This window comes from Marmota marmota, unplaced genomic scaffold (assembly GCF_001458135.2).
Source record: "Marmota marmota marmota unplaced genomic scaffold, marMar, whole genome shotgun sequence".
Taxonomy (NCBI): Eukaryota; Metazoa; Chordata; class Mammalia; order Rodentia; family Sciuridae; genus Marmota; species Marmota marmota.
The window spans coordinates 4,119,484-4,146,635 of record NW_026000294.1 but is presented as its reverse complement, the minus strand read 5'-3'; the positions used below and the strand labels follow the sequence as shown (position 1 = coordinate 4,146,635).

Genomic DNA, 27,152 nt, shown 5'->3' with positions numbered 1-27,152 from the left:
CTATAAAGTAATGAAAACTCACCATAATGTTGGTGAATCCACCCGCTTAATTCACAAAATTCACCCACTTAATTGTTAATAGTTATTTTTAATCCTTTATTCACCCTCCCACAGCAGTCCCAAAAAGCTGAGTTCAGAATTCAGTATATTTGAAAGAGCACAGTCTCAGGAATAAAAAAATAAATTAAGGGCTGGGGTTATAGCTCAGTTGTATAGCATTTGCCTCACTCGTGTGAGGTACTGGGTTTGATCCTCAACACCACATAAAAAATAAATAAATAAAGATATTGTGTCTATCTACAAAAAATATTTTAAAAATAAATTAATTAATTAAAATTAAAAAGTAAAATAAATTTTAAAATTCTGCTTGAAGCTTTCTTCTGTTAATAAGTATAACTATGTGTCTATGTGTCTTTGAACAAGTTATTTGGTCATTATGGGTCTTGACACCCTCATTTTGGAGATTTGGATAATACTACTTAACTAAGATAGCATACAGTAAGTACTAATCAACAACAATTATTATTATAAAGCTTGTAAAGTGTTTGTTGTTGACTTGAAAATCATTCAAAGAGATCCTTCAGTTCATAAGTGTGATGATTGGGTATTCACGCTATTGTGTGAGATGTGCCTCCCTCTAAACTTTGTTACAACATTGGCACATTACCTGCCTAACATGGAAAATAAAAAAAAGAAAATCATTCAAAGATTGCTATGATAGAGCTTAGCTCTCAGTCACATTGACTACTTGACTTTCCCTTTGAATGCACTGAAGTATCCACAGACATCCAAACATGGGAAAATCTGAAATTCAAGTTCTTAGAAACTGTTAATGGGGTCATTTGCTGCTGCTTCCTTCTCCTGTATCCCACAGCATGCAATGGACTTTGGGAAAACTGGCCAAGACAAACACCTTTGGCTTCATCTATCCGACTGCCAGGTTTGTGCCTCGTTCCACCTTTTATATTTTTTTTCACTCTCATCTACCTCCAGAGCAGGTTCTTTTCAAAAAGTTCCTTCTATGATCTCTGTTTGTGGAAAAGAAACAGAAACAAGCCTGACAACCCTGTGTCCTTCTGTCAGTGCCCTCTTGCCTCCCATCTGTTGGGTAAGAACACACTATAGCATAGCTTCCACATCAGCTCCAACTCTCCAAGAAGTGGGTTAAATGCAGACTCAGATGTCTGACTCAGACAATTTGGCCCTGGTCCCACCAGAAACCATACAAAGACCCGATTCAGTGGTTGTTCCTCTCTGGCAAGGGCATCCTTGAAAAAGAACTGAAAACATCATACTGTGGGCAACTCTGACAAGACTCAAAAAATATGAATCAAAGGGTACAAATACTCTCCCTGTCATGTGTCTAGAGGGGATGACTGAGTTTTTATTCTGCCATCCCTAGTGGACAGTCCAGCATTCCACACTGCTGAATGAAAGACTCATTATGAACAGAGCTAGACTGAGCCTTGTTTGTCCTCCTTGTTCTTGGCTTGGGGGGTGGGGGAAGTTGAATGGTAGTGAGAAAGGAGACAGAGACAGTGGCAGGAAGGGTTCTGCGAATCAAATAATAGCTAAAATGTACACATGGGGGCAGACTCAAAAATTCTCCATAGGGGGCTGGGTTTGTGGCTCAGTGGTAGAGCGTCTGCTGAGCATGTGTGAGGCACTGGCTTCGATCCTCAGCACCACATAGAAATAAATAAAATAAAGGGATTATGTCCATGTACAACTAAAAAATATTTTAAAGTTTTTTCCATATATTGAGACTCCTGAAAGGAGGGAGATATAGAGAAGGAACAAACCAAAAAAGAGTCTAGGCTAGGTGGAAAAATAATTCTAAGCCTAGTAGACCAAAAAATTAGGAGCACAAGGTAAAGAAGGAGATTATCCTTGACCTCTCCTAGCCACCAGAAATTAACAGGTATATTAACCTAATATAACATATGTTGAAGTTTTTGGACTTGTAACCAAGAAACAGCATCAAATCCTGGATTTGCCACTGTAAAATGAGCCCAATGGTAACCATCAAGAAGATTTCATTAAGGTTCCAGACTAGAATCGAAAAGTTACTAAGCCCTAATAGTGAAAAGTAAAGGGATGGTTGACAAAAGTCAAGGGCTAAAAGAAGGTAAAGGAACATAAAGATGCTAATAGAATCATCTTATAAAGCTACAGTCAAAAGTAGATGGGGTAAGAAATAAAGGTTTAAGTATATCATTTGAAGTAACAGAAGTAATCAATAGAAAAATCAAATTTATATTATAATCAACAAATACTGGAAGAGAAGAAAAACAGGGAAGTATGGGCAGTAATCTATATTCACAGAAGGAAGAAATAATTTCTAAAGTTATATAAAATATGGTACCAGGGGCAGTAGGGCACAACTATAATCCCAACATCTTGGGAGGATGAGGCAGGAGGATCACAAGTTCAAGGTCAGCCTTAGCAACTTGGAGAGATCCTGTCTTAAGATAAAAAGGGCTGGGGGTGTAGCTCCATAGTAAAGCACTCCTGAGTTTAATACCCTGAATGAAATATACATATATATATGTATGTGTGTATATATATGTATATGTGTGTGTGTGTGTATATATATATATAAACTATGAAAGCAACTAACAGAAGAATAAATAAAATGGTTAAAAATGGATGCTTCTGGATAATGAGGAATGGAAGACTATTGATTTTCTTTATAGATCCAAAAGTACTATTTTATTTTTAATCATATGCAAATGTATATGTATGTAATATAATTTCAATTTTTAGAATAGAAAGACTAAACACCATTTTTTTCCAAAAACTTAGAAATTTTAAAAATTTTTTAGTTGTAGTTGGACACAATATCTTTATTTTATTTATTTATTTTTATGTGGTGCTGAGGATCGAACCTAGCACCTCGCACATGCTAGGTGAACGCTCTACCACTGAGCCCCAGCCCCAGCACCCCCCAAATATTAGGATTTTTTTAAAATTAATGGAATTAATCTGACAAAATTGTAGGTACCACATTAGAATTGAAAAAAAATGCCAATCTCATTGCATAAATATCAAACTGCCATAAATAGGTTGAAAGAAACATCCTATTTAATCAGAAAAAATTCAGATTCCAGCACAAAAAGGTGGTTCACAAATATATTTTGACCAACAGAGTTCTATTTTAAAAGAACTGTTATCCCCCAAACCCACTATATAAAACAGATCCAAGGGAAAGTGCTCTGGCTGAAGTAAGAGTTAGAAGCCCCACCCAAACAGTTTCTGCCTGAACATAAAAGCCTCTGATTGAGATAATACCTGTGAGCTCATCTGTGCTCTGACTCCATGCTTGGGAAGCCAACCATCTGACAGCCATTTAGAAGTTACTGTAGAAGAGAAGCTGGTGCTCAAGCATCACAGGATTGGCTCACAGTTCATGGGAACTGTTGTCTTTATGAAATGACTCAGTTACAAAATAGCCTTCTGAGATTCTAGTTATTCAGAGTGTCTATCCACTGGGACCTAGCCACTCAAGTTGAACTGACAACAGAGTTTATTGGCCTGCAAATGGACCCTGTAAACAGAGTGACTTGCATTAGCCAGCAAAACCATCCCTGACCAACAACTGAAATATGTCCCTACAGAGCACAATAGAGAAGAATGCCTGTCCCATCACACTTCTACAAATTTCCTCTGAGACATTTATTATTTTATGTGGTGCCAGCATCAGTGCCACTTGAAGAGGTTAATCCTAGGTGAACGACAGGATGAGTTTATTCAGAATGTGTTATCTATTAGCTCTCAGAATTCTGTTATTCTATCCTTCCTTCTCTCCTTTTTGAATTCAAATCCAAAATCTGCCACTCCCTGGCTGAATGACCTTAGATACTACACTCACTGAACTTACCGTCCTCTGTTAGTGGGGGATAATAACATCTACCTTCCAGAGCTGTGCTGAGGTTTCAATTGGAACATGCACCCGAGTCTATAAGGTCCTAACATAGCACCTGCCACTATCAGTGAAGGCACAAAGAGAGCTAGCAGCAGTGCTGGATATACCACGCTATGCCCAATCAGGATATAGGATGTGTTAGGAGAAATTAACTAAATGCAATTAATAAAATAAAATATAAGGAAAATCTACATGGGAACCTAAGGCTAAGGGAAAGTATTCAAGGAAGGCAAATTTGAATGGTGGTTCAGACTTCATTGAAAAAAGTATACTTTAACTCACTGCATAGTACCAAAGTTTGCAGTTTGGCTTGGTAGTCTGCAGTCACTAAGTAAGAAGGTGAAAATTCTGCAGAGCACAGGTGGCAGGCAAACAACCAGCAACCAGCAACCAGTTGAGTAGGTATGCAAAGAGGATAAGAACACTCCTGGTTTCAGCAAAGCTTCATAGGAACAGCCTGGCTCAGTAAGTACCCCTAGGAAAAAACAGACAATATGGAGGCCGAGCAGAGGAGCAACAACTCCATTTTAACCCTTCAGCCAGCAGACAGGCCATATGTGGAGCACACAAAGGGAAACTGGGAGATAGAATGGGCACAAGGTCTTTGAAGAGCCTGTTTCCATGTAAAGAAGCCTGCAACAGGTTATTGCCAGGTCAGTCAGAAGCTTCAACATCACTGAGATACCATGCGTTATTGGTGACAGGCTGAGACAGAGCTCCAGCAATGCCGTCACCACAACTTCACTAGGCTACCATGCAGCTGCTGGAACCTTCAAGAAAGCCCTTTCCTCCTGCAGTGTTCCTCCAGTATCCTCTACTGATAAAGTTTAAAAACATGATCTTTATTTTAAAAAAAAAGAGGTATGCTTCAAAGAATTCTGTACATTACCACTAAGAAGGTGGGGAAGGGTGAATTTTGAACCAAGAGGCAATAAATTGGTAACACATAAAAGTAGGCTAGAAGCAGTATTTCTTGGTGCTTAGTTAAGTGCTCTTTCTTCTGTCTTAAACTTCATTACTGAGATACTTCACTACTTAAATAATTCTAGATAGTCTACTAGAGACATGACTCACTCCAAGTTAAGTCTTTGTTGATGAACAGGTTGATTTCATTGTTAAAGAAGTAGAAAAGAAGACTGATAGACTGATAGGCATTTAACTTTTCTGAGTTTCAGTTTCCTGTGTGTGTGTGTGTGTGTGTGTTGGTTTGTTTATCTAGGAATATCTTTATTTCTTATTCATTTTTTTGTTCTTATTTGTTCCTTTTAGATATATATGACAGTGTATCATTTATGAACATATTTACATACATGGGGTATAACTTATTCTAATTAGGATCTCTTTCTTGTGGTTGTGCACAATGTGGAGTTTCACTGTCATGTATGTGTATATAAGCATAGGAAAGTTATGTCTGATTCATTCTACTGTTGTTCCTAGTCCCATCCCCACTGTCTTCCCCCCATTCCTGTCTGTCTAATCCAATGAACTTCTTTTCTTCCCCTCCCCACCCTGCCTTATGGTGGGTTAGCATCCACATACCAGAGAGAATATTCAGCCTTCTTTCATTGCAACAACAGATATTAAAAACCCTACCTTGGGGCTGGGGTTGTAGCTCAGTGGCAAAGTACTTGCCTAACTTGTGTGAGGCACTGGGTTCAATTCTCAGCACTACATATAAATAAATAAAATAAAGGTCCATTGACAAATAAAAAACTGAAAAAAAAAAACCTACCTCACAGATTCACTGTGAGAATTAAGGAAGACAGCATATGTAAAATCCTCAGCCTAGGCCTTGGACATACAAAAAAACAACAGAATTAATTTCCCTCCTCTTTGACAAAAGATTAACCACTGCAGCATATCCTTATTCTTCTCTTGTTAGTCTCATCCAGGAATTGAAAAAAATTAGACATGAGGGTTTTTATATCATATGACCTAACCTCATCCTCTTTATGCAGTGTATATATCAACTGTAATGTTATTTACCAAGTGGTTACTATAATTTTTGAAGGTTCTTCTGTCCTTCAATTTTGTCCTTTCCCAATAGGACTCCAGTTGGAACTAGTGGAATCTAGCATTGTTGCACTATCTAAAGAACTCACTTTGCTTGAATTCCAGTCATTCCAAATAATGCCCATATCAATCTCGCTATCAGACAGTAGCAGTACATATAGCAGATTGCCCTTTATTCTCAGGTCTTGATACTTTCATATTCTTTATCCAAATTGATTGTCATGATATTTCAAGTAATACATACTGGATGGTACATTCTTACTCTTAAAAGGGCTGGTGAAGATGCTATACTTCAGGCCTCGTAGGAAAGACCACATAACTTGGTGAATATGAGATACACAGTGGGAACAGACCTGCACCTAGCTAAAAAGACTAAAAATTAAAATTATACATTCCCTTTTATGGGACACCAAAGATTCAGAGAGATCCAAAGGATAGACAAGCTGAAATAAATCTGAGATTATCTGATAGAGGACTGTGTAACAGAACTTTCTTCAATAATGTTCTATATCTGACCTTCCTAATACAGTAGCACCACCACATGTCACTATTGAGCACCTGAAATGTGTCTAACAAGACTGAGGAACTGAGTTATTAATTTTAAATAGCTATTGAGTATCAAAACTAACAGCACAGAACTAGAAAACCTAGACTAAATGAAAGAATATGGGAACAGAAGCTAAGAACACCCTCAGATATAAATATAGACCACTTTCACAATTACATATTTTTGGTTGTGTTATTGATCTTGAACATACCTTAGTTATTGCACCTGTGAAATATGGAATAACACTAGAAGCTCATAGGGTTGTTGTGATTAGACAATGAAGGTAAAGCACCTAGCCCAGAGCTAGGTACAAAACAGATAATAAGTAAATGATAGCTATTATTATCAAGCTCCCTGTTTTCCAGATGGAGCAAGTGAAATTCTGAAAAGAAAAGTGACTTATCCATAGTTACAGAGCTACCTGGCCACACAGCCAGGAGCCAATTCCATATTTTATCATGTTTTTGCTTTGTTTTGTTTTGTTTTGGTACTAGGGATTGAACCCAGTGTTGCTTAACCACTGAGCCACATTTCCAGTCCTTTTGATGTTTTGTTTAGAGACAGGGTCTTGCTAAATTTCTTAGGTTCTCGCAAAGTTGCTAAGGCTGGCTTTGAATTTTCAATCTTCCTGCCTCCATCTCCCAAGCCACTAGGATTACAGGTATGCCCCACCACACCCAGCCTTCCCATGTTTTATGATAATTATTTTTCTTATAGAGACTAACCTCCCTCACTCTTTGTCTTGGTCAGTTTGAGCTACTATAATAGAACACCATAGACTGGGTGGTAAATAACAAAATTTATTTCTCACAGTTTTGGAGGCAAGAGAATCCAAGCTCAAGGCATCAAAAGAATGATGATGGGTGAAGACCCTCTTCCTAGTCACAAATGGCCATCATCTCATTGTGTCCTCAAGTGGCCTAGAGACAAATCACTTCTCTCATGCTTCTTCTTTTAAAGGCACTAATATCATGTCTGAGGGCTATACCAGCACAACCCGATTATCTCCCAAAGGCCCTATCTCCTGATAACAACCACTTTGGGGGATAGGATATGAAAATATGAATTTGTGATGAACAAATATTCAATTCAAACATTCTACCTACTGCCCCCAAAATTCATGTTATTCTTCTTTTTTAAAAAATATTTATTTTTTAGTTGTACACAATACCTTTATTTTGTTTATTTATTTTTATGTGGTGCTGAGGATCAAACCCAGGGCCTCACACTGCTAGTCGAGCGCTCTACCACTGAGCCACAACCCCAGGACAAATTCATATTCTTCTCACATTAAAATATAATCATTTCATACTGACAAGCCATGAAGTCTTAACTCTTTCATTCTAAAATCTAAAGCTCAAAGTCTCATTTAAATATCTGAATCAGATATGGGTGATCTTGAAGATACATTCACCTTAAGGCAGAATTCCTCCCCAGCTATGAACCTGTGATACCAAACAAATAATGTACTTCCAAGAAAAAAAAGACAGGATGGGGAAGCCATTCCCATTCTGAAAGGGGGAAAGATAAAATAAGGAAGGAGTGATGGGTTCCAAGCAAGACCAAAACCTAACAAGACAAACTAAATGACATCTTGAGGCTCTTTGCCTTGATGCTCTGGTGTCCAGGCCCACTAGGATGGCAATGTCACCTTTACACATCTTCAGGTAGGTTACGCCCCTTTATCCAGGTGGGAAACTGTCAATGACACTGTGGACAGTAGAAAGGGGGCTGCCACATTGCTTTCTGCAGTGGTCCCTTCCTTGAGTCAGTGTGCATCAGTATCACAGTCTTCAAAATTAGAAAGGCAACATTACCCTTTGCAACAGAGAAGGAACTAGATCTGCCCCCAGGGCCTATGATGGGTGTGGCAACCCTGATGGTTTCTGAATTACCTATGCGTCCTTTCACTTTTCTTGAAGAAGAGCTCATGTTCAGATACTTCATTCATCCTGTTGTCTGTTTCCTTTAGTCCCACCTGGCAGTGATTCTGCTGGTATAATCCTATCTCCATGTAGGCTTTCCTTTGGATTACTGATTAGATCCTGGGTTTATACTCAAAATAAACATATCAAATGGTCATTCAGCCACATTATTCATGCTTTCTTCAGAACCTGCTTTCTCATTCTTTGCAATATAAATAGAGAATTTTCCAACACTTTAACTTCTGGTTCACTGTTGCTTAAAACTTCCTTCTTCAATTTCTCTCTTCTTGCATTTTACTATAAGCAGGAAAGAAGAAATAAGCTGCTCCTTCAACAGTATGCTTAGAAATATCCTCAGCTATATATCAAATTTCATTGCACACAAGTCCTGCCATCCTTAAAACACTAGAACATAAATATAATTCAAGTCTTTGCCACTTTATAATCAGAATTGCCAACACATCCTATGAGACCAATATTACCATAATTCCAAAACAGAAAAAGACACATCTAAGAAAGAAAACTTCAGACCAATATCTGTATTGAATATAGATGCAAAAATTCTCAATGAAATTCTGGCAAATCAAATACAAAAACAAATCAAAAAGATAGTGCACCACGATCAAATAGGGTTCATCCCAGGGATGCAAGGTTGGTTCAATATACAGAAATCAATAGATGTAATTCATCACATTGATATACTCAAAGATAAAAATCATGATTCTCTCAATAGATGCAGAAAAAACATTTGACAAAATATAGCACCCACTCATGTTCAAAACACTAGAAAAACTAGGTATATTAGGAACATATCTCAGCATTGTAAAAGCTATTTATGCTAAGCCCCAGGCCAACATCATTCTAAATGGAGATCAACTGAAAGCATTCCCTCTAAAAACTGGAACACTTCTATTTAACATAGTTCTTGAAACTCTAGCCAGAGCAATTAGACAAAAGAAATTAAACAGATATAGATAGGAAAAGAAGAACTCAAATTATCACTATTTGCTGATGATATGATTCTATACCTAGAAGACCCAAAAAATTCCACCAGAAATCTTCTAGAACTAATAAATGAATTCAGCAAAGTAGCAGGATATAAAATCAACACCCGCAAATCAAAGGCAAATGCCTTTTTACATCAGTGACAAATCCTCAGAAAGAGAAAATAAGAAAACTACCCCATTTACAATAGCCTCAAAAAAATAAAATACTTGGGAATCAATTTAATGAAAGAGGTGAAATACCTCTACAATGAAAACTACAGAATGCTAAAGAGTGAAATTAAAGAAGACCTTAGAAGATGGAAAGATCTAACTTATTCTTCAATAGGCAGAATTAATATTGCCAAAGTGACCATACTACTAAAAGCACTATATAGATTCAATGCAATCCCAATCAAAATCCCAATGAAATTCCTTATAGAAACTGAAAAAGCAGTCATGAAATTAATCTGGAAAAATAAGAGACCCAGAATAGCCAAAGAAATCATTATCAGGAAGAGTTGAGCTGGTGGCATTACTTTATCAAACCTTAAACTATACTACAGAGCAATAGTAACACAAACAGCATGGTATTGGCACCAAAATAGACCTGTAGACCAATGGCACAGAAAAGAGGACACAGAGACAAACCCACATAATTACAGTTATCTCAGACAAAGGTGCCAAAAACATATATTAGAGAAAAGATAGCCTCTTCAACAAATGGTGCTGGGAAAACTGGAAATCCACATGTAACAAAATGAAATTAAACTTTATCTCTCACCATGCACAAAACTCAACTCAAAGCGAATCAAGGACCTAGGAATTAAACTAGAGACCTAATACTTGATAATAATGCCTGTTTATTGTATGCACTTACTATGATATACATTTTTATACCTTAATTTTATTTATTTATCTTTATGTGGTGCTGAGGATCAAACCCAGAGCCTCTCACATGCTAGGTGAGCGCTCTACCACTGAGCCATAACCCCAGTCCTCTAATATACTTCTTATCTTTGGAATATACTCTGTTGATTAAAGAAATTTACTATAAAACAGTATACCATGTTATGCTGTCAGCAACCTTGTACAACTTATATTTACTATATCTCTTGATTGCACAAAGTACTAATGTTGAATGATTGACCTGTATCATCTAGGTCTGTGTCAGTACATTCTATGGTATTTTCACAATGACAAAGCCATCTAATGATTTATTTCTCAGAATACATCCATATTATTAAATGATAAATGGCTATTTGATACAGCAGCACCTCATTTCTTGGTATGTATTTATTAGTCTGTGCTCTTCAGAGAAACAGAAATAAAATTATACACAAAGAAAGAAAAAAAAAGAAAGAAATATTGATCAACCAACCCAGGAGATTTATTATACAGTATTGAACTATGTGATATGGTGTCTTGAGAAAATCAACACCTCTGGTTATGCAATCAGGCAGAGTTATTTCAAACATTCTCTACCTTTTTGTTCTATATTCAAGCCCTGAATGGTTAGGCAAATCCCCTTTACTAAGAACAGGGTCAGGGATTGAAATGCTAATCTCTTCTGGCCATTGGTGTTTAACCAGCTACTTGGGCATCCTGTGGCCTCATATTTTGATACATAAAATGTATCATCATACCATTGTAGAGTGAAGAGTGGTAGCTCAAACAACAACTCAATCACTTTAAAAAATATCTTACAAATATGGAGAAAATGTACCTTTGTGAAACCTATTTGCTCCTTCCGGAAATTTTCCAGGGGTTTGATCAGCAAATCACTAGCATTTTGTACCTAAAAAAGAGAGAGAGAGAGAGAAAGCACAAAACAAGTTTTAGATTATCAAGTTTCAGATACAAGATTCCTTGTTGCTAGGGCATTTTCGTGTGAATACATCATCCTACAAAATGTCAACTAGTTTGCTGGTTTGTTGAGTCTTGTTATTCTGTTTCTACATTTTCTCTAAAAATCAAATGCTTTGGGAAGAGCTGAGAGAAAGAACATTAGGGACATTTCTCTGTAACTTTAACAGTAATCTAACCTGAGTTTTTAATGAATAAATAGCTAGACTTATGTCCACATGCCCAGCAGCAGACACAGGGAGCCTGATGTGTAGGTGGAAAAGAGAGAAAAAACAATGGAAATAAATGGAAAGCCAATCACACCATGTGAAAACCATTTCATGAGAGACAAATGAGTTAGAAGCAATAGCATTAGAATAAATCATTTCCAGTCCTAAGCTGGTATGTCATAAAACCAGAGTGTTTCCTTCAGAACTTGGGGCATATGTCAGCATCAGAGAATATTGGACCTGGTCTTCATATTACATAAATAAACATGCACAGAAGCTGATAGGAATGGCTTGTTAAAATTCTACAAATAGTAGCATTAATAGTTTCTGGAGATTTTAAATCATCCAATCCAGAGAGAAGTACTTGTTCTGTGAGCAAATAAAGATATACAAACCCTTTTGTTCATAGAAATCTCTTGGCAGATAGCATCTGTCCAAGGCAACAAGTGAGGTTTGTTTTCTCAAGGACTGGCTTTTGGGACCCATTGCATTAATGCCCTGGGTTTTATACCTATCACCACATACACACACACACAGATACACACACACACACACACACAAACACACATGAACATAGAAAACAGAATAGAAAGTTAGTTTTGACTAGTTCTCAAAGTAAGAAGAAATTTTTAGCCTACCACCAAAATGCATGGAAAGTCAGGGCAAAGTATATATTTTATCCATATGCTGCAGGTACTTTGGGCCTGTTATATGCTTAGGATAACCTAAATGGGGAAACTTCCTAACAAACAATGTTGATCTTTATATGAGAATAACCTGGTGATCCCTGATATCTTGATCTACCACAGCTTCTGAAAGTACCCTCCAGGATTGGCAACACCTAGTGTTACAGTTTAGATCTTAAATGTCCCTCACAAGTCATGTGGTAAAGGCTTGGGTCACAGTTTCTGGTGCTGTTGGGAAATGGTGGAAGCAATAGGAGGTGGGCTCTAATTGGAGGAATAGTGGGGTGGGGGCATATGTTTCAAGGTTTTATTTTGTCATTGTCACTTTCCATTCTTTCTCTCTGTGCTTTTGGCTGCCATAAGGTAAGAAGCTTTGCTTCAACACACCCTTATGCTATCACGCCCTGCCTTACTGCAAGCCCAGAAACAGTAATGACAGCCGGGGTTTGATCAGCAAATCCATGAGCCAAGATAAATCTTTCCTCCTCTCAGTGGATTTTCTCAGATATTTTGTTGCAGTGAGAGAAATTGGATTAATACCAAGCAAATATAAAATTAAACAAGAACAAAGTCTTTGCCTTAAGGCAAGAAAGTTTTTGTTTCCTAATCACCCATGTTTCTATGGTTGACTTTCTAAAAACACTTGTGTGCCACAAGCCTAGATTTATAAAATCACATACCCCTTCCCTACCCTTGCTGACTCTCATAAATACAAGCCACTTTTTAATTTTTTTTTATTTTTTTATTTTTTAAATACATGACAGTGGAATGCATTACAATTCTTATTACACATATAGAGCACAATTTTTCATATCTCTGGTTGTATATAAAGTATGTTCACAACAATTCATGTCTTCATACATGTACTTTGGATAATGATGTCCATCACATTCCACCATCTATGCTAAACCCCTGCCCCCTCCCTTCCCCTCCCATCCCCTTCCCTATCTAGAATTCATCTATTCCTCCCATGCTCCCCCTCCCTACCCCACTATGAGTCAGCCTCCTTATATCAGAGAAAACATTGGCATTTGTTTTTTTTTNGAGATATTGGTCTGTAGTTTTCTTTCTTTGAAGTGTCTTTGTCTGGTTTAGGTTTCAGGGTGATGTTGGCCTCGTAGAATGAATTTGATTCTTTAGTTTTGTTTTTTTTTTTTTAAGAAGTCTTAAAGACAGATCTTGCATATTCCCAACAGGGCCCTCTTCAGTAGTCAGAAAGGCACCTAGAAAAGCTTCCTCTTTATACAGGAAATCTGCCACACAGACACTAAAAGGTCACCTCTGAGATAATACAACCTCCCCCAGAGTACCATGAAGAAGATCACAGCTGGGATGTTCTGCAATTCTTCCCTCCATCATTCCTGCCACATTTTATATTTATTTATGGAAATAATGAGGCTCTGGTCATTTTCGCATTCTAGGGCCATAGAACCTTTGCTGTTATTACAAGTCATATTTTAGAATCTGAATTTAAAAAGGATGCACAACTTTTAAACACCTCTCATATCATACAGATTGTGGTAGAGGACTCATGGTCCTCAGAAAAGGGAAAGATGCCATCAAGCAATGAATTCCTGGCATGGTGAAAGGCTCCTATTAACCTTCACAACATTCTTGGAATTAAGTGGGAAATGGGGAGCAAACACTCAATACATGATTGAAAAAATGTAGGGAACAAAAGGGTGCACATAATTAAAGACAGAAACAAGTGAGTCAGTCATGTGGTAAAGAGCCAGCAAGAAGGGTGAGAAAAACAACATCTCAAAAGACAAATATTCTCCTTCAATATTTTAGAGTTTTGTTATTAGATAAATAAAAGAGATCATGAAACAATAAGAGCTGAAGAGTAGTACAGCTGAGCATCTAGTGGCATCTGAATGAAAATGGGGTTGAATGCCTCTGAAAACAACATGGGCAGCCATCCACAAACTCTCTGAGGAGAAGAGAATATTTAGTAGAGTTTGGATCAGCTAGGGGACCATCTATGAGGTTTCAGAGAAACCACCCACATTGGTCTCTCCTTAGTACACTTAGCCAATTTCTTAAGCTAGGAAATTTCTCAAGTCACATTTCCACATGTGGAAAATCTTAAGAATAACCAAAGATAACTAAAAATGATGCTTAAAGAATTGACAGTTTTTCCCTTTACAAACACTAACATATTTACTATATCCATATTGTGTACTTTATAATAACCATAAAAGGTAGGGAGAATTTCTCCCGCTATACAAATAAGAAAAGGGGGACACACGGAAACAAAATGATTAGTCTGTAGTCAATAAGTAACTTAGGGGCCGAGCTAGAATTAGAGTCTAATTCTCCAATTTCCCTACATCAAAATTCTGCTTTCAAACCTACTTCTCTAGGAGCCTAGATAAAATGGGAGCAGCATTCTGAAAAGTCAGAACCCTCTGTTGAAAAGAAAGATGGATGATTGATAAAAATTACTCTTATTATTGGAATAAATGAGTTTCATAAACTGAGATGTTAATTAAAGTTATGCCACAAGAGAAACAGAAGGTAGATCACTTTGTTATTCTCTACAGAGTTCCCACCTTACCCTCATGGTCCTAATAAAAAAGAATACTGATAAACATTGGTATTTCCATATTTAATTCCCAGTAGAACCTGCATTTCTAACAATTTCCCAGGTGCTGCTGGTGCTGCCGGTCTAAGTACCACACAAAGATTACTTTTTAAACTGCTAAAATAATTTGAATCAACAAAAAAAGAGGATGCTGATCCTAACGGGGGGGGGGCATGGAAAAAATGGAGGAACTTTGATTGGGCAAAGGGGAGGGAAATGATATGTGGGAAGGGAGAATGGGGGCAGGAAGTATGGTGGAATGAGATGGACATAATTATCCTAGGTACATGTATGACTGCACATATGGTGCAACTCTACATCATGCACAACCAGAGAAATGAAGAGCTGTGCTGCAATTGTGTCCAATGAATCAAAATGCATTCTGCTGTCATACATACCTAATTGAAATAAATTAATTTTAAAAAATGAAAGTCTCAGGTTCAAATCTAGCAAGAAATGTAAAACATCTGTATGAGGAAACTACACAACTCTGATGATATAAATCAAACATGTTATAAGTAAATGGAGAGGTAATTCAAGTTTCTGAATATCAAGAGTCAATAGTTTTATGATACAAGGTTCTTCCCAGCTTGATTTATAGATTCAATGAAATCCCTGTCAAAATGCCAGCAACTTATCTTGTAGATATGGACAAACTGATTATAAAGATTATACCTTACTTTGAGACTTAGTATAAAGATAAGTAATCAAGACAATGCATTATTGGAGAAAAATAGACAAATATTCAACAGAAATACAGGTTATAGATATAGATCCACACAAATATAGTCAACTGATCTTTGATAAAGGAGAGAAAGTGATTAAATGGAGAAAAGACAGTCTCTCATCATTTTAATAAATGATGCTGAAACAACTGGATGTCCACGTGGAAAAATGAACCTAGACCCATATATTAAACCCTTTAACAATTAACTCAAATGGATTACAGACCTAGATGTACAAGAGTTCTAGAAGATAGCATAGGAAAACTCTGTGACCTCGTTTTCTAGTTTTCTTTTATTTTTAATGTGGTGCTGAGGATCGAACCAGAGCCTTGAATGTGCTAGGCAAGTACTCTACTACTGATCTACAACTCCAGCCCATGACATTGGTGTTGTAATGAGTGTTTAGATAAAAACCAAAGGTATGCTCTATAAAAAAAGTGATAAGCTGGACTTCATTAAAATTTAAAACTTCTGGGCTGGGGTTGTGGCTCAGTGGTAGAGTGCTCACCTAAGCATGCATGAGGCACTAGGTTCAATCCTCAGTACCACATAAATGTAAAATAAAGATATTGTGTCCACCTATAACTAAAAAATAAATATAAAAAATAAAAATTTCTGCTATGGAAAAGACACTATTAAGAATGAAAAGACTCAGATCTGGGGCTGTAGCTCAGTGGTAGAGCACTTGCCTGGCATGTGTGAGGCACTGGGTTCGAGTCTCAGCACCACATATAAATAAATTAAATAATAAAGGTCCACTGACAACTAAAAAAATATTTAAAAAAAGAATGAAAAGACTGGGTTCATTTCCCAGCAAAACACACACACACACACACACACACACACACACAGAATGAAAAGACAAGCCACAGATTAGGAGAAAAATTTCAATAAAACACAAATTGAATGAAGGACTGGCATCCAAAATACACAAAGAACTTTTTTTTTAGTACCATGGATTAAACTCAGGGGCACTTAACCACTGAGCCACATCCCAATGCCTTTTTAAAAAAAAAAATTAGTTGTAGATAGACCTTTATTTTATTTATTAATATGCAGTGCTGAGAACTGACTCCAGTGCCTCACACATGCCAGGAAGGTGTGCTACCACTAGAGACAGGGTTTCCCTGAGTTGCTTAGGGAAGGCTTTGAACTCGCAGTCCTCCTGCTTCAGCCTCCTAAGCCATTGGGACAAAGAACTCTTACACTCAATAACAAACTACCAATTAAAAAACTGACAAAAGATATTTCATATACAGACAACAATTAAGCTTATGAAAATACGTTCAATATCATTTGACATTTTAAAAAGTTACAAATTAAAAACACTGTGATACTACCACATACGTTTTAGAGTGGCCAAAGTTGGAAACACTGACAACACCAAATGCTCACAAGGACAGGGAACATTGCTGGTATGAATGCAAAATAATACACTTTGGAAGATGATTTTATAGTTTCTTAAAATACTAAATATATTCTTGCTATATGATTTTGCATGTGTATCCCTTAGTATTTACCCACAAGAGATGAAAACTTACTTCTACACAAAACCTACACACTAAATGTTCATAGCAACTTTATTCATAAGGGGCAAAACATGGAAGCAACCAAGATGCCGTTCAGCGGTAGCACACCTTCCTGGCATGTGTGAGAGGGTGAATCAGCAAATATGCTATGATATATCATAAATAAAATATTATTTAATCATAAAAAGAAATGAACTATAAAGCCTTGAAAGACATAAACAACCCTAAATGCATATTCCTAACTGTAAGTGTCCAATCTGAAAAGGCTACTTACTATATAATTCCTGCTGTATCACATTCTGAAAAGGTGAAAACACAGTAATGGGTTGTGGGTGTAGTTCAGTGATAGAGCACTTAACGAGCATGTATGAGGCTCTGGGCTCCATCCCCAGTACCACCAAGGGAAAAAGAGAAAAGAAAAAAAAATAAAGAAAAATGTTTTCCAGGGTTTTGTCACAGAAGAGAAAGGGAGCAGTGAACAGGTTAAGCAGGGGATATTTAGGGCTCTGAAACTATTCTGTATGGTAATATGGAGCCATGACATTATACATTTATCAAACATATAGGATGTGCCATAAAGAGAGTAAACCTAAAAGTAAACCATGGTCTTTAGTTAACAATACTGTATCCATATTGACTCATTAATTATTAAAAATGAACCACACTACCAAGATGTTAATAATAGGGGAGATAAGGGGATATATGAGATCTCTCTGTACTTTTCACTCAATTTTTCCACAAAACTTAAAGTACTCTAAAAATGGACTTTGTCTATTCGTTTTACAAAATTAGTCTTTAAATATAAAGGGAGGAAAATCACTGCATAGATTTTTAATAAAAGAGTCATTAATCAAATACAAATAAACTTATGCTAGTATTTCTGTTAACAGAGAAAAAGATTACTAGAAAATTCGATTAAAAACACTAAAGACTAATTTTATTTAACATGTTCAAAAGTTCACTTTAAGTTCCTCTGAAAATTTTTCTCACTGAAATGAATAGGGATCGAATTTCCACATTAATTTCCCTCTGCCTAATGCCAAACTCTTGGGGGTGGGAGCTTGAGATAGAATAACAATATTTATTAATTAATTATTTTAAGAGTACCCAGAACCCTTTAAACAGCACCTGAAATAGCAGAGGCTCAATCCAACCAAAAAAGACAAAAATATCCCAATATCAGCCATGATCTCAGTTCCAGATAAGTGACCTACCATCATCATCCTTTCGTTTTCTACTTCATTGAGCAATTCAGCAAACTCCTTGAAGGATTCAGCTGGTAGGAAAGAATAAAAGACAAAGCAAATTAATCATGGTTCTTGGTAGACAAGTGGAAGAGATCTGTCCTACACAAGTAGAGATCAGTGCCTTAACTTCACACAACTAGTAGAGGAAGGCATCAAATCTAAGATCGCGAGGAGAATGTCTCCAAGGCTGATTGAATGCTTCTCATTTTACTTCCTTTTCTCCCCAATCTCCTACTATTATGATTTCAATCTAGAAATGTCCCCCCAAAATCTCATGTTTTAGAAGCTTAATTCCCAATGCAGCGAGGTTCAGAGGTAGAGCTTTTAGGCAGTGATTAGGGCTGTAACCATTTGATAGATTAATCATCTGAATGGACAACTAGGTGGTAACTATAGGCAGGTGGGGTTTGGTTGGAGGAAGTAGATCACTGGGGGCAGGACTTTGGGATTTATGGTTTGTCCCTAGAACATTTGGTCTCTGTGCTTCCCAGCTGCCATGAGCTGAGCAGCTTCCCACCACCATATCTACCACATTCTGCTTCACCTTGGGCCAGAAAAATGGAGACAACAAACCACAGACTAAACCTCTGAAACCATGAGTGCAAAGTAAATTTTTCCTCCTCTAACTTGTATTTGTCAGGTATTTTCAACACAGCAATAAGCTGATTAATATCCCTTCAAAACTTCTTTAATATTTTATTTATTCATCATAGTCATCCTTAGGAATAGCTAGAAATGCTCTCATTTCATAGACATGCAAAAAGATGTAGGAAGGGGCAATGGGTTTGCTGTATAAAAAATGGCAGCTCTACAACCTCAACACCTGAGCTTGGGTACCTGCTCCACTAGTAACCAACCTAGAACAATTTCTTTTCATTTACCTTTTGTATGCCTTAATTTATTATTTCAGACTGGTTATAGAAATGGAATGAAACATGGTTTGCAAAAAGATTTTGCAAAGTGTTGTGTCATTTGTCTTTATTTTAGAAGCACTGTGGTGAAGTAAAAAACACATTTGACTTATTAGCTGTGTAACATTAGAAAAGTTACTTAATCTCTCTGAGATCCATTTTATTTATCTAGAAATAATTCTTGTCTCACAGGGTTGCTACAATGGTTAAATGACATAACACATGTATAGTTTCCCAACACACATAGTAACCATTCAATAAATGTTAGTTCTGTTCCTTGTTGGGTCTAAAGCAGTGATACTAAACAATGGTTCATTAGAATCACTTGGGGAGCTTAAAAATATCAATGTCATGCCCTTTTCTACACAAGTTAAACCCAGATTCACCTGTAAAGGAAAATAGTCAACTGTTTTCCTATATTTATGCTACACTCTGACACCAATGTGTGGGGTTTTCCCTAACATTAAGCAATTCTCAAGCTCTCCAGAAACCAACTGTGTGTCCTAGAATTCAATTATGATACTTATTACCCAGAGTAAGTGCCAACCCAACAGCTAAAGGTCTCAGCCCCTGAAAACTGCCCCCTCCATTTTCCACGTCAGTCACAAGTTCCAGGACGTCAACTGTATACTTCTGACCAACCAGCTATAAATTGGAGGGTTTCATAAACCCCTCCTTGAATTTGATAACCTCCTGGAATGGTTCACTGAACTCAGCAAAATACTAATACAAGCTTGTATTTAAAAGGATACAACTCAGGAACCACCAAACGGAACACATGCATAAGGCAAGGTTGTGGGGTGCAGAGTCCCTTCTTCCTAGAAGTGCCACCTCCCAGAATTCCCATGTGTTCACCAATTTGGAATCTCCCAAAACCCCATTGTTTAGTGTTGCTACAGGGGGATTATTAGGCATGTCTGACTGGTTGAAGCACAGTCATTTTCCAGGCCCCGTTCCGTCCCTGGATGTTGGAGAGTGGGGTTTAAAGATCTAACCCTCTAGCCACATGGTTGGTTCCTCTGGCAAATCAACCTCCATACTGCAAGAGTCATCTCATCAACATAAACTCAGGTGTGGCTGAAGAAGATTCTGGATATCAAGACAGTTGTCTGACCTCTAGCACTCAGGAAATTCCAAGGGTTTAGGGGCTTTATGGAGAAATCAGGGACAAAGTCCAAATATATGCTTATTATACCACAATATCACAACCTGCTAAGTACCAGAATCTTACAGGACTAAACACAACACAATTGCAGGAGGGAACACACAGGTTTCAAGTTGGAAATAAAGCTTAACCACCTAGGAGTATATTATTATATTAACACAAAACAATAAAAATGAATGAACAAAACAGTGATAATGAAATCTTGGCTATGTTCTCATGGTACAGACAGTACTGAGATTCAACTCCTCTCCTGTTCCCTTTCTGCTTTATTTTTGCTATATTTACCCACCTGACCCTGGCCCAATTTTATCAGATTTTAGACATTAGGCCCCAAATCACATGCAGCAAGGTAATGCTAGTTCCACAGTAAAAGGGGCAAGATGTATAGTATTATAAAACCATTCACATAATGCTTCAAACCTTTAGCAATACTTACTATTTGCAGCCATCCAGCCTGCAATCATACAACTTTAGTGATGGTAGTAGTAATCAGCTTGAAGCAGTGTGCACAGGACTATGCCAGTTTTAAAACTAAAAGCTCCACATTCCAGAAAAACTGACAGACTCAGTTTGTCTGGGACTGTTAATCCCCCAAGTAACAGAGCACATGCTTTTTCCTAAGGCAGGTCATTCCATATATTCAGGATGTCTCTATTAAAAACTCTTTCCTTAATAGTAAGCCCAAATCTATCTCTCTGCATTCTAGCTCATATCTACTCAGGTACCTGAAGAAAGATTTTACAGGATTGTAGATAAAGACACACGTTAGAAAAAAAAACAATAGATGAGTATTAGATGATGAGGATTCTATTTTAGGAGACATCACAGAGAAAGAGGAGGGGCATACATTTTAGAGAGAAATAGATCTAGATTGACAACATAATTCTGTCATCTTCTTGCTGTGTGACATTGGATAAATGATTTGAGCTTCAATTTCCTCACCTATCAAAAAGACATAATCATACCTATGTAATGGTGTTGCTGTAAGAACAAAATTAGTGGTAACTGTGGAGTGTCATTACCTAGTAAACAATACACATTACCCCTTCTGCCCCTCCCCAACCTTCTACCCTTCTAGAGCCAATGTGTGTCCCCCCCCCTCTCTCTCTCACACACACACACACACACACACACACACACACACACACACACTAAGTTAGGCTAAGCAGAACTAAGATAAATAGTCTTTAGTGCCTTTAAGGACCCTTTAAATTCTCCAACTTCCTCCCAATAATATGAAGTATAACACCAAATGGTATTTTAATTACAGAGAACATATGGAAAGCCTAGAAAAACAAATGTGTCCAAGTTAATATTTTTAATTAAAAAAAAAAAACCTTTAAATAGATTTCCCTTCCTATAAGAACTGGAAAACTAGTTCAGCATTCCTGGTATCAAGGAAACTATATTCAGAGCCAATAGAGGACACAACATAATGATATTTCTTTCTTCTTATGATTAAGTTGTGACATATACTATGGAACATGTGGAAGTTACCTTACAAAATACCACAAATTCATTCAAGGTTCACCCTTAGCATAGAGAAGATAAATACTTTACTCAGAAAGAGTCAATAGGAAAAAATGGAAATGTTCATTGATCTCTTCTCCCCAAACACTTAATGCTACAAAAGAAGTCAGAGAGATTGTTGTTGTTGTTAATGTTCATCCATTTTGAGTTAAGTTTTGCATATGGCATGAGGTAGAAATTCAAATTCCTCCTTTCACATGTGTTACCCAGTTGCCCTGGCACTATTTGCAGAACATTTTTTTTCCTCAACTGATCTTAGGACTCTTGTCAAAGTCAACTGGCCATAAATTACAGGATTATTTCTGGGCTCTTCACTCTATCCCATTGATCTCTATGTCTGGCTTTATGCCAGTAACACATTATCATAATAACAGCACCTGCATACTGAGTTTTAAAATGGGGAAGTAGGAATTATCCAACTATCTTCCTTTTTCAAGATGGTTTGGCTATTCTGGGTCCCTGGAACTTCCATATGAATTTTACTATTACTTTGAAAATTTCTGGGGAAAAAAGCAGCTATGTCTCTCCTACAGAATATTCCATGTGCACTTGAAAATAACATATTCTTCTTAGGTAGAGTATTCTGCAGGAGTATTCTTCTTCCCTAAGGTTTGTTGTTCTTGACATTGCAATTGGCTTAGTGACTTCATAGACTAATATTATACACTGTATATTCATTGTTATATGAAGCTACTGAAGTTTCTGATCAGTTAAACTTTATGGTTAGCAAATAATTAATAATTAGACAGATATTTTTAAATGGTTTGAACCAATAAGTCTGTGAACCTTCTTGAGAGGTTCAATACTTTGAGGTATGCCTTCAACACTTAGGCAGTTATAACTCTGCCTTAGCCATCAGATCTTTCTTATGAAGAGTATCAAGGTCAGCCAGAATTGTGAGATTAGAGTCTTCTCAGTTATTTTCTAGACAGGTACACATGTTGGGTGTGTGATCTTTTGGATTTCAAGGACAGATCGCAGATTTTCAAAGCTCTCTAAGGCTACTTTATTATTCACTTTTTTTCCTTTTAGATTTATTGTTGAGCTCCCTCTTTGCAATTTTATTCTTTTTGTTCCCTGTGGAAGCAGCAGTACTGCACAATCACTGCTGATTATTTAGAGAAAATCCCTGAAGAAAAAAAAATTGAAATGAGCAATCTGTGAGTCAGTTCAAATAATACAAGTCCTGTGAGTGATATTTCCCAGCTTTAAGGGAAATTCAAACCCATTCTGCCTTCTCCAATGGCTGCCAGAACTGTGGTTTTCACACTTTCCTTGATTGTGCAGCTGCTAGTTTTCAAAGCTACTGTGGAACAGAAAAAAGGCAATGGGAATACAGCAAGATAAAATACCACAAAACTCACCTTTCTCCCAATTATTTAGTCATTTTCATCAATAAACATGCCTTTTATTTTTGCAATACTTTGATCAATTCCACAATTATTAAAAAGTTGAGTCTGAAAATATTTACCTGTGTTTTTATCACTTTTATGGAAGGCTGGATTTTGGGAGGTAATTTCTCTACCAGTCCTACTGAAGTCAGAGGTTTTTGATCCTTATTTTCAATTACCAAGAGCTTCAATAATCATTGAATCAATTCAAAATTAAGTTATGGAATAAAAAATCATGTTCATTATTGTCTGCCTGGCCTCCAAGAAACCCTATAAAGTTTATTTATTTGTTGAACAGAATATGTCAAAAGTCTACTGAGGTATATGACACCACATAAGAACTACTTAAGAAAGTCAGGATAACTTCTTCATTCTGGTCACTTACTATCTAAAGATCTTGTAGTTTACAGATATGCTATCTTACTCCAACTACCACGTTTTTTTATGAGGAAATCGAAGTTCAAGAGGTTATAACTTGCTTGTTCTGGGTCACAAAACTAGCTGCATAGTTAATAAGGAAATTCATTTCAATGCTCTCTCTAGTTTTAAGATAACAAAGAGTTGCTGGACACAGCCAAAGCATCCATGTCACATCTTTTTTTCTGTCTATCCATTTGCTCCACAAATAGTGTTTTCTTTCCCTAAATGTTCTGATATTCACTCTTTTTTTTGCTCCTGTCTACAGTGAATTGGAAACTATTTCAAGATAAAAAGCAAAACGTTTGAACAACATTTATTTCTGACTTGAGAGTCATGAGGTTTTATCAGGTATCTTACTGATATATTTTCAACCAAATGTCATGGATAATTACAGCACCTTCTGAGAGCCAAGCTTACAAATGGTTCTCTAAAGTTAATTGAAAGGAAATAAAAGCATTATTGAGGAGATTAGACTTTGCATTAGAGTGCCATGGGAGAGAATAGTTACAAAAGAGAAAGAAGAAAGGGTCTGGCTCTTGCCGTCTCTTTATATTAGAATGATGGTAACTAAAAAAAAAAAAAAAATGTCTAAGAAAAGGAAGAAAACAGGCCTATACAACCACTGCCAACATCACCATCAACAACAACATCCCCTGACCCCCACCACCATCCCCCAAGCATGACTTACAAAACCAAATGTAATATACTTCAATAATATCTAGAAGTTTCAGAACATTAAAAGGAGATCCAAGTAAGAGGTAACTATCCCTAGAAAATTTCAAGGGAAAAATAGCAAGAAGTTAAAGAAATAAGAAGGTAAAGTCACTATGCTATATGCTTCTCAGGTATTATATTACTCATCATGATTTTATTGATGAGAAAATTGAGGTTCAGCAAGGTCAAGTAAATTGTCTACATTTTCTTCCAAAATTAAAAGAATTTCTTCCTTTGGGGGGTAGGGGTACCGAGTATTGAACCCAAGGGGACTTAACCATTGAGACACATCCCCAGCCCTTTTCTATATTTTATTTTAAGATAGGGTCTCACTGAGTTGTTTAGGGCCTCGCTACATTGCTAAGGCTGGCTCTGAACTTGCAATCCTCCTGCCTCAGCCTCCTGAGCCACTGGGATTACAGCCATGCACCTCTGGGCCTGGAATATTATACATTTCTGATGAAAGCTAATAATATGGGTCAAAATACTTACAATTATTTATACCTTTTTAACTAATAAATTCATTTCCGGGAAGTCATGCCTAAAAAATAATTCTGATGACAAGAGGATAAACATTCATGTCCAAGGTAGGCACATTCAACATTATTAATCCTAATGAATAATTTTTAAAAATTAAATGTATAATGATTGAGTACCTCCACTTAATGGACTAATATTATAGCTAGTAAGTAGGAGCATTACACAAAATTTTATGAACACAGCAAAATGCCTATGATGTCATATTGCACAAAAAAAGAATACAAACATTTGAATATCAAAATTATATATATGAGGGGCTGGGGTCGTGGCTCAGTGGTAGAGTGCTCACACATAGTAGAGTGCTCTACCATGTGTGAGGTGCTAGGTTTGACCCTCAGCACCACATTAAAAAATAAAATAAAATAAAGGTATCGTATCCAACTACAACTAAAAAAAATTTAAAAACATTATACATATAATTCAACTATGTACATAAAATATGCTTGGACAAAAAAAGGTCAAGCAGGGAGTATATCAAAATAATTGTTGTTCTTTATGGAAAGCGTGTGTGTGTGTGTGTGTGTGTGTGTGTGTGTGTGTAAACTCTGGTGTCTAGATGAATTGATTTGAAATCACACTTAAACAACCAATTAGCCACGTGATCCCGGACAAGTTTCTTAACATCTCATGGACTGGAACTACCTCCTTAGAATTGCACTGAGATTAAGTAATGTTTGCAAAGCATTTTGCACATAGTAGCTACTCAGCAAATGATAGCTATTACTATACTTTTTCCTCTATTTCCATATTTTTATAATACAGTATGTTTATATGATAATGCAAAGATACCAATAAACTCAACTATTAATTAAAAAATTCCAAAGATCATATGGCTAATGAATGTACAGGCCAGAGTCTGAATCCAGATACAGCCAAATCCAAGACCATGTACCTAAATCCTAAAATCTCCACAGGAGGAAAAGTGAACCAGAGTGGTCAAAGTATCATTAGCATGAGTATATAATGATGATTGTGTCATGGAAAAACAGAGTTTAGCTGGATAGATTACTAGAATCAGCAAGACCTTTAATGAGGAAGGAATGAATGGCAATCAGGACTGACACCTGGGCCTTCTGAAGGATGCTACTAAGAAACTGACACTTCACTTATTCTTGAAGTCAATACCCAGGAGTGCTTTGGGATGGATTTATACCACTTGATAGACCCTGGCTGCCACCTAACTAATAGCCCCCAGATTAGTCAGATAGGAAGCATAGCAGTATGCTATTAAATATCCATGAGATACTGGTGTGACTCTACATCATGTACAACCAGAGAAATAAAACGCTGTGCTCCATTTGTGTACAATGAGTTGAAATGCATTCTGCTGTCATGTATAATTAGAACAAATAAAAAAATGTCCATAAGAGTAAAAGAGGGTAAGACTCATGCCAAGTATTCTCCTCACTCTACATGGATACTTTCCTCCTAAGTCAAATGCTTCTGTGAGACCTCAGAGAACCTGGGAACTAGCATTATTATTTGCAGGATTCTGGGTTATACTCCAATTTATAAACCTTAGACCTTAGCAATATAATTACTTGCATGGAGTCAATAAGAATCCATCATTTTTGTTACCAGGACAGGATTCGAAACATTGGTTTTACAACAAAGGCTTTGCCTAGAATGACATTTGAAAATTATGCTCACTGGATCATATATCATCAGACCCTTGTAAGGAATTTGGGTTATATTAAACCAATGCATATAAAGCATTCTTGGAAAAAAACTGACATAGTACTTGGCATACAGATTCCCAACCTTATAAATGAATAGGGAAAGTATATATTCCTGACGGGTACACAAACCTTAAGATATTTGGGAACCTCAAGAAGATTGGAATTTACCTAAATTTACAGGTACTGCAGGTGAAAACTGGTGAGGAATTCCTGACTTGGCTTCCTAGCCTCATGAGGTTTTTTTTTAAAGCTTGATCTGAGATTCCTCGTGGAAAACTTCCAGTAAAGCAAACCTAAGAAGACCTATAAGATAAATTACCATTCTTGAAGTAACTATGTCAATATCATGCCAAGTGTAATGAGACCAACGTTATTTTACATTTACCTAAAAAGAACCATTAAAAATAAAATAACATTTTAAAAGATTATTTTGAGATTAACTAATCCACAGAGATTGATTTTTTTTTAAAACTGGGAAACAATGGCTTATCAGATTTCCTTGTTCTTTGTAGTTAACTATTTTCACCTGTCGTTAATTGTGAGCAATGGATAAGCATACA

At 36.7% G+C, this 27,152-nt stretch overlaps 1 protein-coding gene and 1 non-coding gene across 2 annotated transcripts in view; one reads left to right on the top strand and one right to left on the bottom strand.

Moving 5' to 3' along the window:
- Positions 1 to 27,152, bottom strand: part of Ophn1 (oligophrenin 1) — a 350,877-nt gene that overhangs the window by 205,693 nt on the left and 118,032 nt on the right. The window contains exons 4-5 of the mRNA XM_048797200.1: positions 18,210 to 18,271; positions 11,120 to 11,191 (exon numbers count right to left, since the gene is read on the bottom strand). Of these exons, the coding sequence (XP_048653157.1) occupies positions 11,120 to 11,191; positions 18,210 to 18,271 (134 nt within the window). The remainder of the gene's footprint in view (positions 1 to 11,119; positions 11,192 to 18,209; positions 18,272 to 27,152) is intronic.
- LOC125614453 lies at positions 576 to 677 on the top strand. The gene has a single exon (XR_007345041.1). It is a non-coding gene; the product is annotated as a small nucleolar RNA U13 (small nucleolar RNA).